Below are 15,025 nucleotides of genomic sequence, written 5' to 3'. Positions count from 1 at the left end.
AGTCATGTAATATACAGAGGAAATCAATGGAAATTGTATCTACCTAAACATACATACACACATACCTATAATGACACTGTGACTGCATAAACTAAAACGATCTTTTAGATCTATCAGGACTGTGTCTGTCATCTCTGTCACGCTCCGTCTCCAGCCAGTTCAAGCCTCAAACACTCATCCACATCCACTTGGAAACAGTTGTCCTACATATAGGTGTGTGTGTGTGTGTGTGTGTGTGTGTGTGTGTGTGTGTGTGTGTGTGTGTGTGTGTGTGTGTGTGTGTGTGTGTGTGTGTGTGTGTGTGTGTGTGTGTGTGTGTGTGTGTGTGTGTGCCTCTACAGCAATAATATGGTAATGGAGGAGGACAGATCTGGGGTGGGGCTACCAAGAGCAGCAGGCTGGAGAGCTACTGTCAAAACAGCTCCGTGTGACAGCTTGGACTCACCGTGTCACATTGCTGTGTGTGTGTGTGTGTGTGTGTGTGTGTGTGTGTGTGTGTGTGTGTGTGTGTGTGTGTGTGTGTGTGTGTGTGTGTGTGTGTGTGTGTGTGTGTGTGTGTGTGTGTGTGTTTTGCCCATTGCCCGGGGTGTTTTCAGGTATAATGAGTCCTCGCAGCAGTATGTGTGGCTTCTGTATCTAGGCCAGAGCAGAGCAGCATCCAGGGCAGCCCATCACTCGTCAGCTACCAACAAAACAAGCCCTAAAGCTGGCGCTGAATGTGCTGCAGAACCGAGCGCAGCTACAAAAAGGTGATGTTGCAGGAAAACTATTTTTAGCCTTTTCATTGTACTCGCCAAAATGGGATTTGGGCATTTCATGCGACTGGTTGTGTTGCAGCATATTTATTTCCTTCTGGGTATCCATTCACACATTTGTATGCAGAAACATGTGTGACTGTGGTTTGTGTGATTTGAGGCAACCCAGACCTGCTGCAGGCACTGACCTGCCGTTGGCCTGTGTTTAAGCGGTCTCCATCCATCATCTCTCTATTTGTCTTCCTCTCTCAGGCTCAGAATAAGCAATCTAATCAATAATGGATGAATAGGAGGGGGCAGGTTTAGGTGAAATGCTCTGAAAGAGACATTTAACTCCTCAGATTTCATGTTTGTTTCTGAATGTTACTCTTCTCTAAGAGAGCGCCAGACATATGAAAGCCCTGATGTCACTGACTCACATGATGACCACCGAGTACCAAAACAACACAACAGGTGGCTGCCGTGAGTGGATGGAGCTGCATTAGCTGGAGGAAAAAAAAATCACAGACATATTAAAAAAGAAGAAAAGACTGAGAGAATCGACAGTAATGTCACTTCCATAGGTGGACAAATGTGCTAAATGTGTGCTTGTATGCGGTAAAATAAAAACCCCACAGAGAGGGTTCGCTGCTTCAAAGTTTGCAGCCATCTGCTTTTGCAGACTTGCAAATGGTGTATGGAGGTGTATGGACATGGCTCCTGCAGACAGAGCCAGACATCCCCATAGCTCTGCAGACAGAGGGAGGCGGAGGAGGAGAGGGATGGAGGGATGGATGGAGGGAGGGGGAGAGGGAGAGGAGAGCATCAGTAAAGTAGAATCCCAGAGCCTGATTACAAGACCTGCTCCACGCTGCCTGGAAAATGTGAGCAGCCTGCTGTCTGGAGGGGGTTGGAGGCGTCACATTCCACCTCACATCCTGCCGCTTTACTTGCTCGCTCGGGGATGATGACCATTACAGAGGGACGAGACCAAGAGGGGGAAGACCTGCACTGATCTTATTTGACGGTCCCTGAAGGGAAATTCAGTTCCAACACCAACAGGGGTTTTCAGTGTGGAGAGCTGCGGGTGAGCCGTGCCACAGAGCCATATATTTTATAAATGGAGCATGGCGTCAAAAGGCTTTCAGGGCCCAGGGCATGGCCTCCCTATTAAATTAATGTCCCCCTCATTAAACCTGCTTTCTAAACACTGAGGTCACATGAGACTGCTGTTGACCCCCCCCCCCCTCCTCAACACCACCACCACCACCTCTACACCCCTCAAGCTGTCTCCACACTGATTACCGTATGTTTTCTGTCACCTTCTGACGCCTGTTTTCACATGAGGTGTTGTTGTGTAATTACAAGGCCGCCAATCCCGAGGTTTAGTGTCACAGCCTTAAAAGGTGGGGACACTGACTCACTCACCAATCGTTAACAACGCGGTGCAACGAGCAAATTACACAAACACACACACACACACACACACACACACACACACACACACACACACACACACACACACACACACACATACACATACACACTGACCGCAAGACAACAACACATGTTGTCAAAGCAAATATTTACACCGGGTCATTAGCGCAGACGCAGGCTGCACGCTTGCGTTTGTTTGCGATGCGGTGCCACAAAACTCCTCCGTTGCGGCCTTTTAATCAGCAGAGAAGGAGTGAACGGACACGGACACCGGCTGGTGGCACAATGTTTGGGTCTGTGTTTATGAGACGGGGAGAGAGAAGTGGGAGGAGCGGAGCTGTCACAGACACATTTAGATATCCCACTTCTCTTTGTGGTCAATGATAAACTGCGCTCTCAGCTGTTCAACACAAAGGCAGCATCAACAGTCGCTGTCGGCCCGGACGAGCGGCTGACTCCATGAGAGAGTGTGTCTGAAACGAGTGTGTGTCTGTGTGTGTGTGTGTGTGTGTGTGTGAATATTGAGTGTCGGGAGTCCGCGTGAGACAGGATGGAGTCCAAAACTGTCCGCTTTCTCTACAGCCAGCGTTGTAAAGGTAGGAAAGTCGTGATGGAGCTGGGAGCTGGAGAAGTGTGTGTGTGTGTGTGTGTGTGTGTGTGTGTGTGTGTGTGTGTGTGTGTGTGTGTGTGTGTGTGTGTTCTGTTGTTTCTTAACTCTTGAAAAGGATGCATGCACAGCCTACTCAGCATTGGCAGGCAGCTATGAGAACATAGCATTAATCTGTCAGCTGTCAGCACTGATCCAGTTTATCACCTCTATGTGTGTGTGTGTGTGTGTGTGTGTGTGTGTGTGTGTGTGTGTGTGTGTGTGTGTGTGTGTGTGTGTGTGTGTGTGTGTGTGTGTGTGTGTCGGTCCATAGCCGCAGCGGGCAGGATTCTCCAGAGGAGTTTTTTTTGTAACCAGTGATTGAATATGGTAACTGAGTGTGTGTCTGCTCTGAGTGCTCTATTAATTTGAGGCCAGAGTGGAAAGCAGTGTGGAGGAGGGAGGGGGGGCAGGGAGGCAGGAGGAAAATGAAAAGTGATAAGCTGGGATAAATGACTGCCTCTGGAGATCTGTGTGTGGAAGATGATATCTGATTGCAGGCAACACACACACACACACACACACACACACACACACACACACACACACACACACACACACACATGCACACTTGATGTGCTTGCACACTCGTCAATCTGTGCTTTACGAAGTGGTGGGAGAGGAATGGGTTTCATCTGCGACTCCAGGCTTTACCAGGTGTTTCACCGGAGCTTCCACTCATCCACATCAGCTGGAAAAGAGCAAAACACTACAGACGTTACCATTTTACACACGGTTGTGACACTCAGCAGGAATGTGTGTTAAAGTTTTCTGAGCAGAAGCCTTTGATTTGAGAAATGCAGGGCAACAAACAATCTCCAGGCTGTCTTTTGTTGCTTCAACGTGTTGATTACACCTTGAATAGTTGCAGCCGTAGTAAAGTTAACATAAAAGTTGAACTCATCTCGAACCCTCTCTCCTTTTTCCTTCTACTCTGGCAGAGATCCGAGCCCAGCTGGTGGAGCAGCTCAAGTGTCTGGACCAGCAGTGTGAGCTGAGGGTCCAGCTGCTTCAGGACCTGCAGGACTTCTTCAGAAAGAAGGCCGAGATAGAGATGGACTACAGCCGCAACCTGGAGAAGCTGGCCGAGAGGTTCCTCACGAAGACGCGCAGCACCAAGGACCATATACTCAAGTACGAGACGACTCACACACACACACACACACACACACACACACACACACACACACACACACACACACACACACACACACACACACACACACACACACACACACACACACACACACACACACACACACGTTACAACTATGCATTTAGTTTCAAGTGGGAGAGGCAGCTTGTATCTTTCCCTTTTGGACTTTCCAAATAAAATACCACAGTTCCTTATTTAGGTATTTTAAAACAGCAGAGTGTGTCAGAGACTGGTGACTTCCTGAGAAAAGAAGAAGAACAGACAGGCAAGAAAATGACACTGATCGAGTTCATGTTGGTGTGAGAGTCCGTGAAATACAGACTTACATCGCTCATAGCTTCCATTCAGTTTAATCCATCGGAACACCGAGTTATCTGTGTGTGTGTGTGTGTGAGTGTGTGTGTGTGTGTGTGTGTGTGTGTGTGTGTGTGTGTGAGTGTGAGCGTGAGCGTGTGTGTGTGTGTGTGTGTGTGTGTGTGTGTGTGTGTGTGTGTGTGTGTGTGTGTGTGTGTGTGTGTGTGTGTGTGTGTGTGTGTGTGTGTGTGTGTGTGTGTGTGTGTGTGTGTGTGTGTGTGTGTGTGTGTGTGTGTGTGTGTGTGTGTGTGTGTGTGTGTGTGTGTGAGAAGAGTGAGAAGAGTAGAGAGAGAAAAGAGACTTTTTCCAGGAAAGGCCAGGTGGTGATTTTGTGCTCTGACTATTTTGTCGTGTCGTGCCGTGAGTGGACATTTTGCCCGAACAGGGATTTTCTCTCTCTTTATTTATATACGAAATACAAACACAGACTGCAGCTCAGTGTGTTCTCCTGTAATTCATCTGTCAGGTTTTTTGGTATGTAGGAGAGAACTCTGTTTCCCTGCGGGAGGAAGAATTCACTCAACTGCTTGCTAATCATAAAGCACACGCTCCATGAATTTGGCAAAGCTACCACAGAATAAATTAAGGGCACTTTCCAATTAGCTAATTGTGTCTCTTTGAATCTCACTTTTCCGTCTTTGAGTCAGTGACTTAGAAAACGGCTGAGGATGTTTTGAAATCAGGTTTATGTAATGTAGACACTCTTTCAATGGAAAAGTATTTAATGATTGATCACTACCACTGATTTGAAGAGGCTGCAGGCTCCTGTCATCATTACTGCTGTATCATTAATACATCCAATCAATGGAGACACGAGAAACGTGTGTCCTGATTTGTGGGACAGCTGTGTGTCATCAGTAATTTTTTATGCTTAAAAATTGTGCTGTCGGTTTAAAAAGAGACAACCCTTCTGTAGATACCAGTCCTTCATCCAATGCGAGACAATATGAGCATTTAATTACAATATAAACACAATTTAACACATTTTTCTAATTTTGTTGCAGCAGTTAAGGCTTTATGACAGATGAATTACACACATGAATGTTTGTCACTGTCAGATAATGTAAATTCATCCAGCAATCAACATATGTAGCAGCAGAATCCCATATTTTCGGATGCTAAATGATCTTTTTGTTAATGTTTTCTATCTACAACGGTTGTTTTGGAGTATGTCTGTAAAATTTACTGCTTAAATTTACAAAACTTCTTTGGTTGCTAGCTTTGATTTGTATCATTTAATTTAACTTGTATTATTATTAACTATTATTAGATGTTTTAGTAGCTCATTTCTATCGACGGAAACATTTGTCTGACTTACTGATTGACTCACTCCATTTTTCAATATTACCAAAGACAGGAACTTTATCCTCTTCTGGTCTTCTTTCATTCTTTGACTTCCCTCCTCGGCAGCCACCTTCCTCTTTTCCCTCCCGCTCTGTTCTTCTTTTCGTTTCTTGTGCGTCCAGAAATATGAATTTCTCTGCTGGGAGTAAACACACATCAGTGCTCTCTCTCACGCACACACACGGCCACAAACTAAAAGGGATCAATAGGTCCTCTAAACGAAACCCAATTCCAACCGCGAGGACATACCCCCCCCCCCCCCACACACACACACACACACACACACACACCACCCAACACACAAAAATTCCCGCGCCCACACACACACTCGGATCAATACTGAGACAGTAGCAGAGTGTGTTTCCCTGCGCTGCATGATGGGGGAGGGAAACGGACGGAGAATAAAATATGGTGGAACAGGTCAGCTACCGATGCTGCTGCATGATCTATGAAGATGTCAGTAAAAAAACGACATGCACCGACTGACAAATGTTGAAGCCATAATTTTCATGTATTTTTCTGCTGTCCTTTTGCGTTTCTCTTCCTCCAACATCTGTGTTTAAGAGTCTCTCTGCATCTGCTGCTGCTCAGTCCGGGTGCCACGCTGGAATCTCAGCTATTTTCCGGTTATGTGTGTGTATTTTTGTGCATGTCTGAATGTGTGTGTGTGTGTGTGTGTGTGTGTGTGTGTGTGTGTGTGTGTGTGTGTGTGTGTGTGTGTGTGCGTGTGTGCGTGCGTGCGTGTGTGTGTGTGTGTGTGTGTGTGTGTGTGTGTGTGTGTGTGTGTGTGTGTGTGTGTGTGTGTGTGTGTGGATCCCGTGGAGACCCCCCGGTATTTGCACTATTTGGCAGACTGCATACAGCAGTAGTCGGGGTGGGGGGCAGTTACATGGTAGTGTGTGTGTGTGTGTGTGTGTGTGTGTGTGTGTGTGTGTGTGTGTGTGTGTGGTGTGTGCTGACAGACAGATTGGTTACATGGAAGAGCCCTCACAAGTTGGACACACATTTAACATAAGACCACCTTTATGCTAAATATTCAGCCAGAGTTGCTGTTCATGCTCAGCTCACATATCAACTCAGTGTGGTTGGGATCTGATCACATGACTGTTTGACCACACATGGCCCTGAAAATTGCTGTTTTGCATCTGTTGGGTCTGTATTCATTTACAGTGTTTGTTCCTGCTGGAAAATAGCGATAAAATAAAAAAATAGTTTTTTTCTAAATCCACATCGAATCACAGTTTCAAATACATAAGAAAACATTCATTTTAATTCAGCTCTGATATATTTAAGCAAATGTTCGAACCACTATAGTCCGTTCTGCTCATTGGTTTCACATGCATTAACACATTTGCATCATTTAGTGCCGCTAACTGAACTCAAATTAACCTCACATGCATTTTTACAGGAAATTATAACCACAGGGCTGAAATAAGAAAAATCATTCAATGCAGGAGAGAAATCTGCAAAAGATATGGAGCAGCATCTCCACCATGTGACATTTGGGGAGCCAATGACATTTCAATGTGCACCTCATGATAACTGAGGGTCAGAGAGAGTTGGGTGATATCTCACCCGGTGCAGCAGAGCCATCACCGTGGTTACCACAGGTGGGTTGAGGGTGACATGTCACATGGAGCTCGTTGAGATAAATAGAGGAACTGCAGCATGTTGTGCAACCAGTGAAGACAGACAGCGGAAAAGAAACAGAGAGCTGGAACAGAAAGTGATGCGCGCGCACACACACACACACACACACACACACACACACACACACACACACACACACACACACACACACACACACACACACACACACACACACACACACACACACACACACACACATGTATGTCCACATGACCAGTGCTTCAAACATACGTCACACGGAAAGTTTCAGTTTTGGGGTTTTATAATAGGTGTGGAGGTGGATTTTTATTTTTTATTTTTTATTTTCGTCAGTCAGTTAGTCATTTGACCATCTGACCAGTGACAGCCTGTACCAACTCATCACATCACCGTCATTGACTCATCTCATCTGATTCTTACCCCACACACACACACACACACACACACACACACACACACACACACACACACACACACACACACACACACACACACACACACACACACACACACCGTGCACACCACCCCCTACTCTATAGCCCTCAGTCAAATCAAAGACTTTCTCTGTCTTTGTGTGTATGCTCGGGTCACTGCTCTACTTTCCCTGACCTCCATCTGTCTGTGTGTGTGTGTGTGTGTGTGTGTGTGTGTGTGTGTGTGTGTGTGTGTGTGTGTGTGTGTGTGTGTGTGTGTGTGTGTGTGTGTGTGTGTGTGTGTGTGTGTGTGCACGCGTGTGAGTGTGTGTGATGTAAATGCCTCGCAGCTCTTTGCTCTCTCTATCCAGTTAAAGCTGCTCTTAACGACACAAAGGCCTTCTTTCATCCACTTACACTCACTCATAATCCATTTTACCCACTAGATCATCCGTGGATCATCCATAACTCAAACCACACACGCACACACGCACACACACACACACACACACACACACACACACACACACACACACACACACACACACACACACACACACACACACACACACACACACACACACACACACACACACACACACAATCACATACACTGTGTATACACCCTGTGAGAGTGGTTGTGTTGTCATTTACGCACGGCATTAACAGCCCTGCATTTGTGTAACGACTTTACGGGCTCTTGAAAACAAAGACAACAGTGCAACAGTATTAAACTGTGATGCAGTCAGTGAATTGATCGCAGCCTTCAGATCTCCCTTAGTTCGCTGTCTTTATCTCCTCTCTCTTATTTCTTTCTGCAACAGCTGTGCTCGTAGGGGAGCCTCGCCTCCTCCTGCTGGGTTTTGTACCCTGGCTGAATCCCCTGTTTGGGCTGGCTTACACACCCTGTGTGTGTGTGTGTGTGTGTGTGTGTGTGTGTGTGTGTGTGTGTGTGTGTGTGTGTGTGTGTGTGTGTGTGTGTGTGTGTGTGTGTGTGTGTGTGCGTGTGCGCGTGCACGCTTGAATCTTACTTGGAATTATCTCTCTCCGTCTGTTATCCCACTGCCATGTCTCATCTTTGTGCAGACTGTGTTGAGTGTTTTTGTGCACTTTGCTTAAACAGTTTGAATAAAGTCGACCTGTGTGTGCAGGATGAAAGGGGGAATGTAGAAGATGAAAGAGACTTGGAGGTCCTTGAATACGTCTTAAGACTCTCTCTCTGTGTGTGTGTGTGTGTGTGTGTGTGTGTGTGTGCAGGAAAGAGCAGAGCATCTTGTCTCCGGTGAACTGCTGGAACCTGCTGCTGCTGCAGGTGAAGAGGGAGAGCCGTGACCACGCCACCCTGTCCGACCTCTACCTCAACAACATCATCCCCCGGTTTGCACAGATCAGCGAGGACTCGGGGCGCCTCTTCAAGAAGGTAAGCACACACTCAAGCGCACGCACACACACACACACACACACACACACACACACACACACACACACACACACACACACACACACACACACACACACACACACACACACACACACACACACACACACACACACATCCACATCCACACATCAGAGCTTCAGTCTGCTTCTTTATTCCCAGTGTAATTTAATTTAGAGATTACATTTATTTCAAAGCCTCTTAGTGTTTTAAAAAGGTGCAGCTGATGGAACAAATAACATGTTCCTCGATATGGTGCCCTGCTATTATTATAAAAACACACTGAAGTGGTCTGAATTATATCTGTGTCCCTGTCTTCCCAACTTAATGCACCTCACTGTTCACATACATACACTCCTGTCACTACACACACACACACACACAACTCCTTAGTTTCCCTCTTTTGTTTTTTGTTGTTTAGTTCTGTTTCACATTTGGATTCACATTTGTAATCCTTTTCTAAGTCATGTTTGCTCTTGTCCAACTATTAATATTTAAGGTGGAGAAATTATGTTTTCTTTAATTTAATTTTGTTGAAGAAATTGATGAACAATAGTGAATTTGGCTGTTATAAGTTGCTGAAACTGAAATTGAAATTAATTTAAAAAAAAACAATAAAAAGGTGCAGCTGGTCGGTATGAGGATGTTCCTCCTCCGCTTCAACCAAGGAAGGAACGAGAGAATTCAGCAGCCGTAGCCCGATATGTGAAATCCACGTGACATTTGTGCCGTGTCCGTCCGTCTCCACGGCATCTGTTTTCTGTCTCGTCTGATTTTCTTTGACTGACAACAAGGCAGCTGAGCCTGAAGCCAGGAGGCTTTATACTGTCTGTGTTTCATACAGAAGCCTTGTTCTTGTCTCCTCTGATCTTCGCCTCTGTAGTCTGAGAGATAAAAAAGAGACAAGAAAGAGGAAATGTGGAGGAAGAATCCCAAAAAAAGAAAAAAAAAGATAGAGAAGCAAAGAACCGAGAAGAGAGAGAGAGAGATATATGATAGAACAAATTCCGAAGCAGACTCCTCCCCTGGGAGACGGTTATTCATCTTCCTGATGGACATATACACAAGCTGTAAGAGGTAATTATGTAAAGATCATATATTTAAAACAACCTCTTACTTTTCATCTTTTGATTTACATGCCACCTTTTATGCAAGATGAGGTAATTTTGCCTGATTCAAAGGATGAAATCATAGCTTTGATCTGGAGTCAACATAACATCCAGTTCTCGGTTCAAATATTAAAGACTATGGAGGCAGAGGAAGAATGTAATCAGGAAGAAGCCCTCACAAGTATAGAAAGATGTGTGTGTGTGTGTGTGTGTGTGTGTGTGTGTGTGTGTGTGTGTGTGTGTGTGTGTGTGTGTGTGTGTGTGTGTGTGTGTGTGTGTGTGTGTGTGTGTGTGTGTAGAGACAGGAAAGTGAAGCCGTGTGTGTGAGAAATGTCACGGCTGCTGATCTCCAACCTGATAGGTCGTCTTTGAACTTCAGTTATGATCACAGGCGATGAGAACACACACGAAGGTCCACCCTCGTTTCACTGCCCGTCTGATACACCACTTAAAAAAAAAAAAAAAAAGACTCTCTTCTTCTGTCCTTCTCAGTCTTGGCTGACTCATGGTAATTTGATCGGTTTTTTTATTCAGCTAGCTGTTGTTTGGCATGCCGGTTGCTTCCATCATGTCTGGGTCATAAACCGTGTGCGTGCAAATACACACACACACACACACACACACACACACACACACACACACACACACACACACACACACACACACACACACACAGAAATGTTCTAATGGCTAATTAAGTAGATAATTAGTTCATTTATAACATTTCCAGTCAGAGGCATGAATACCAGCAGTGCCAGGGGCCATGACACACACACACACACACACACACACACACACACACACACACACACACACACACACACACACACACACACACACACACACACACACACACACACACACACACTTGCACACTGGACTGATGAAGATGCACACCACAACCCTTATTAGAGAAGTTGGCACATTCATCTCAGACACTTCCATCCGGTGTGGAAAGCGGTGCTGAATGATCCTGTTAGCGCAGCGAGAGATTCTGTCACTTCCACAGAGAGAGCACTCACGAATCAAACTGTATTAATGAGTACACAACCTCAACCTGGACCGCAGACGTCAGGGCTAACAAAGCATGCTGCTTAGTTTCTGTTGTGTTTTTTTTTGTTTTATTGTTGAGCCAAACCAGATGGCCGCGGGCGAAACAAGTAGTCCAAAGGTCAACATCCACAGTTGATAGATAGGAGGGCTCTGCCGGGGCCGATGGCTTTTTGATTGGCTGCGGTCTGGTCGTTGTCACCTAACATGAGCCTCCAACAACACTTTAAAAGAGCGGAGGCGGGGCGACTCCTGTTATCCTGTTCCCTCCTTTCATCTGTTGTGCTCCCTTAAATCTCATCCCATGACACTGTGTCCCTCAGGTACACCCCCCCCCCCCTCTACACCCCTCTTCCTGACCTTTCTGCTCTCTGTGGTTCTCTCAAATATGATTTCTACTACCCTCCCACTTCTCTTCATCAGAATATGGACCTCCCTTTTCTTCCCTTTCTCCACTTTTCTCCTCCACCTACAGTATAAACCTCCAACACCCCCCACCCCCTCCCCCTCCTGTACGCTCTTCCAGGAAAAGACAGATGCTCTACATTCGCTGGCAAAATCTGCTTTTGCTTTCACTCTGCATTCCTCATCCATTTTTGTTTTTTGTTACTTTCTCTGCTTCTTTTCTCTCCTACTTTAAACTTTCCCCAGCTTGTTCTCTGCCGTCTGTTACCTGTCTGCTTACAGTTGAAACCAGTTTAATTTGTTTGCATAAATTTGTATAAAGTTGACATGTGCATCTGTGTGAAAGTATATATTGTACCTCTTCAAATTTGAAGATAATAAAAGCAGATTCACATTACTGTCTAAAGGACTTATGGATAAAGGATTTGACTCTTCAGCACAATCTGGAATTGACTGATTTGTTTGTAACATTGCTTTAACCAAATGTTTTTTGAAGCCTTCCCCTTCATGCTACACCAATGCCCATGTTGTTTTGGCTGCTAAACAAGGTGTGGGTGAAACTTTAAACTCAAACTTGATAGTCCAGAAGGTCTACATATTGTTTACTGAGGAAACACATGCTGTCGTGCATTTCTGCAGGAGACTGGAATGCAAACGGAGTAAATCAAAACTGGAAGGTTTTAATATTCAAAGGCACGAGTGTGCATTGAATTACACCCATGTACGCTGTAAAAGCAATACATTTCTCTCACATAGACAGAAACAATAAATTATATCCTTACTTCATGCAAAGCAGCTGTTTCTTAGCTGCTTGCCCTTCATGGGTTGTGGTTTTTTTTTCTTTTTTTAATATTTTATTTCAACACAAAAAATATTTGAAAAAATGACTAAATCATCCCTCGTGTTCAGTTACTTCAGAACCAACAACTGTCACTGTCCGCACTAGTTTAAAGACTGTGAAGATGGGCCTTTATATAAAAACAACATTCCTTGATTCAGGGACTCAGAATAATTATTGGAGTACTTCAGGGATCTGTTCTTGACCCTTTGCTTTTCTCGCTTTGTTTTACTGCAACTTTACGTGATTATAAAGGCTGAAAATTTGGATGTCAAGTAAAGTGAACTCGACAACGGCGTCATTTCTCAAAGTTTGACAGCTAACACTCTTCTTGGTGTTAAATCTACCCTTTCTATGGGTCGGCATATTCAAGAAATCACCAGAATTTCTAAGATTCTGACTTTCGATTGCTGATTTTAGAGACAGTAATTTATGTCCAATGTGATTATTAAAATTTGTTTTCCTGGTTTATAATATTTGAACTACAATTCAAACTAAAACTTTCAAATTTGACCCGATTACACCAATTTCAGCTTCCCTTCTTTGGCTCTCCATCCACGTCAGATCAGACTTTAAGGGGCTTCTGGTGATGTACAAAATTTGAATTGGCCATGCCTCTTCATCCTTTCTGATCTCCTAAAACCTTATAATCCACCTTGTGCTCTCTGCTCCCAGAACCCAGGACTTCCTATCTGTACCTGGATATAAAAAGACTCCAGCAGGCTGCAGGGCCGTTTCTTATCTCGTCCAATGCAGACGTCAGACTCTCCGATTCTGTTGAGGCCTTTAAAATTAAACTTAAAATTGATTTTTGCCTTAACATTCGCTCAGTTTTTATTATTATGTCAGGCTCTGTCTCCCTCTCTCTCGTACCTATTCTCCTTTTGCTCGGGCTTCTTTGTGCTGGTCCATCAACCCTCCTGGGACCTTCCTCTCCCCCGGGGGTCGATGCCTCATTCCAGATGTTTTTGATCTAGATCTTTGTCTTCCAGGACGTCCAGCTTCTCTCCCCCCCCCTCTCTCTCTTTCTCTCACTCTGTCTCTCTCTCTGTGTTTCCCTGTGTGCATGTTGTTTTTGTCTTTCTCCCCATATGTACTTTTATTTCCTTTCTCCTATATTTCTGAAAGGAGTGCTTGTTTGGGATGTCCTCTTTATTTATATTGGAATATATTCTTTATATTAGCAGATGGAAGTTTCTCAAGATCGTGGAGCTATTCTTCATACAGATATATCTACCTATATATTTGTCATCTTGATTGTTCTTACTTACTCTACATTTTTTTGCATTGATCTATTTTAAACGCACAGTGATGACATCTATTGCCTGTCTATACAGAGATCCATCATCTGCGGCTCTTCCTGATGTTTTGGGGGAGTTTTTCTTTTTCCAATTGGAGTCTAAGAATAGAAAGTGTCATACTGGATGTTGTACAAACTGTAAAGTGGCTAATTTGTGCTTCTCTTTGCACCTACATTAAAACCAAGTTGATTGGTGTCCTTAGTGAGAGTCTGGACGTGGAAGTCTGGAGAACAGTAGCGGCTGTATTACTCTCCATCCTCCCTCTCAGCTTTGTCTTCTTTCCCTTTGCCTGTGACTCTTTTGTCTTCTTGCCTTTTTCCTGCCACAATCTAGATATCGGCATCTGCAACTTCCTTCCACATACATCAAGTCCATCACTGCCTCGCTCATTTATCTGGATTAGTGCCTTCCCTGCCCCCGTTGGGCCAGATAATCCAGTCCTGATTTATGAAGGGACAGTTGGTTGAGCACATGGCTGAGGGGGTACAGATTGAATTTGGAGATGACCGTGTAGCTGGAGTTATTATGTAAAGCTTACGGTTTGGACTGCTCATTTACATTAGTCTTTTTCTTTCTGTCTCTTCAGAGCAAAGAGGTCGGCGTTCAGCTGCAAGAGGACCTGATGAAAGTTCTTAATGAGCTTTACACGGTAAGGAGCCCCCATCCCCCACACCCTTACCCCACCTAACATTACACACACATGTGAACCCATAACTACGTTTTGAAATTTCTTGCATCTGAAACAGCCCGATGGGGAGCGAGCTTTATCGTGTAGTGCGAGGGTTTAACAGTTTGTTCCGGGCAGATGTTATGGGACCTTAAAACTGCTGATATTTGCTTTATTTCACACCGTATTTCTAAACCAAAGATAAAACATACTAAAGTTGCATGTACAAGTACAAGGGGACACCACAAATACAATAACAAGACAACTTGGCTGCAACGACTTTAGTGATCCCCCGACTTTCATTTAGAACCACCAGCAGGTTTGAGTGAAATGTCTCTTGACTATTGTTTGATTTCCGATGAACTTTTTTGTCCAGTTTTAATGGTGCCTTCAGTTTTCAGTTAGTGGTATCATCAGATTAGAATTTGCCTGGAGGACTAATAATGACATCTGCCTCAGCTGTACTTTGTAGTTAGAGCTAATTAGACAACGATACCATGCTAC

General features: G+C 44.6%; 1 protein-coding gene across 5 annotated transcripts in view; it reads left to right on the top strand.

Annotated features, from left to right (window-relative positions):
* Positions 1-15,025, top strand: part of srgap2 (SLIT-ROBO Rho GTPase activating protein 2) — a 56,384-nt gene that overhangs the window by 26,239 nt on the left and 15,120 nt on the right. For 4 of the 5 annotated variants that reach the window (XM_069710228.1, XM_069710204.1, XM_069710212.1 and 1 more), the window contains exons 2-4: positions 3,759-3,951; positions 8,971-9,133; positions 14,441-14,503. In XM_069710228.1, coding sequence (XP_069566329.1) covers positions 3,759-3,951; positions 8,971-9,133; positions 14,441-14,503 — 419 coding nt within the window. Of the gene's footprint in view, positions 1-2,545; positions 2,768-3,758; positions 3,952-8,970; positions 9,134-14,440; positions 14,504-15,025 lie in introns of those variants that run through there. The other variant, XM_069710220.1, reaches the window with a different exon arrangement.

This window comes from Brachyistius frenatus, unplaced genomic scaffold, assembly GCF_029030835.1.
Source record: "Brachyistius frenatus isolate BFR_SWC_R1_liver_20210118 unplaced genomic scaffold, ASM2903083v1 Contig_4, whole genome shotgun sequence".
NCBI classification, from domain to species: Eukaryota; Metazoa; Chordata; class Actinopteri; family Embiotocidae; genus Brachyistius; species Brachyistius frenatus.
The sequence above is the reverse complement of the archived record's forward strand: the minus strand, read 5'-3'. Positions and strand labels throughout refer to the sequence as shown.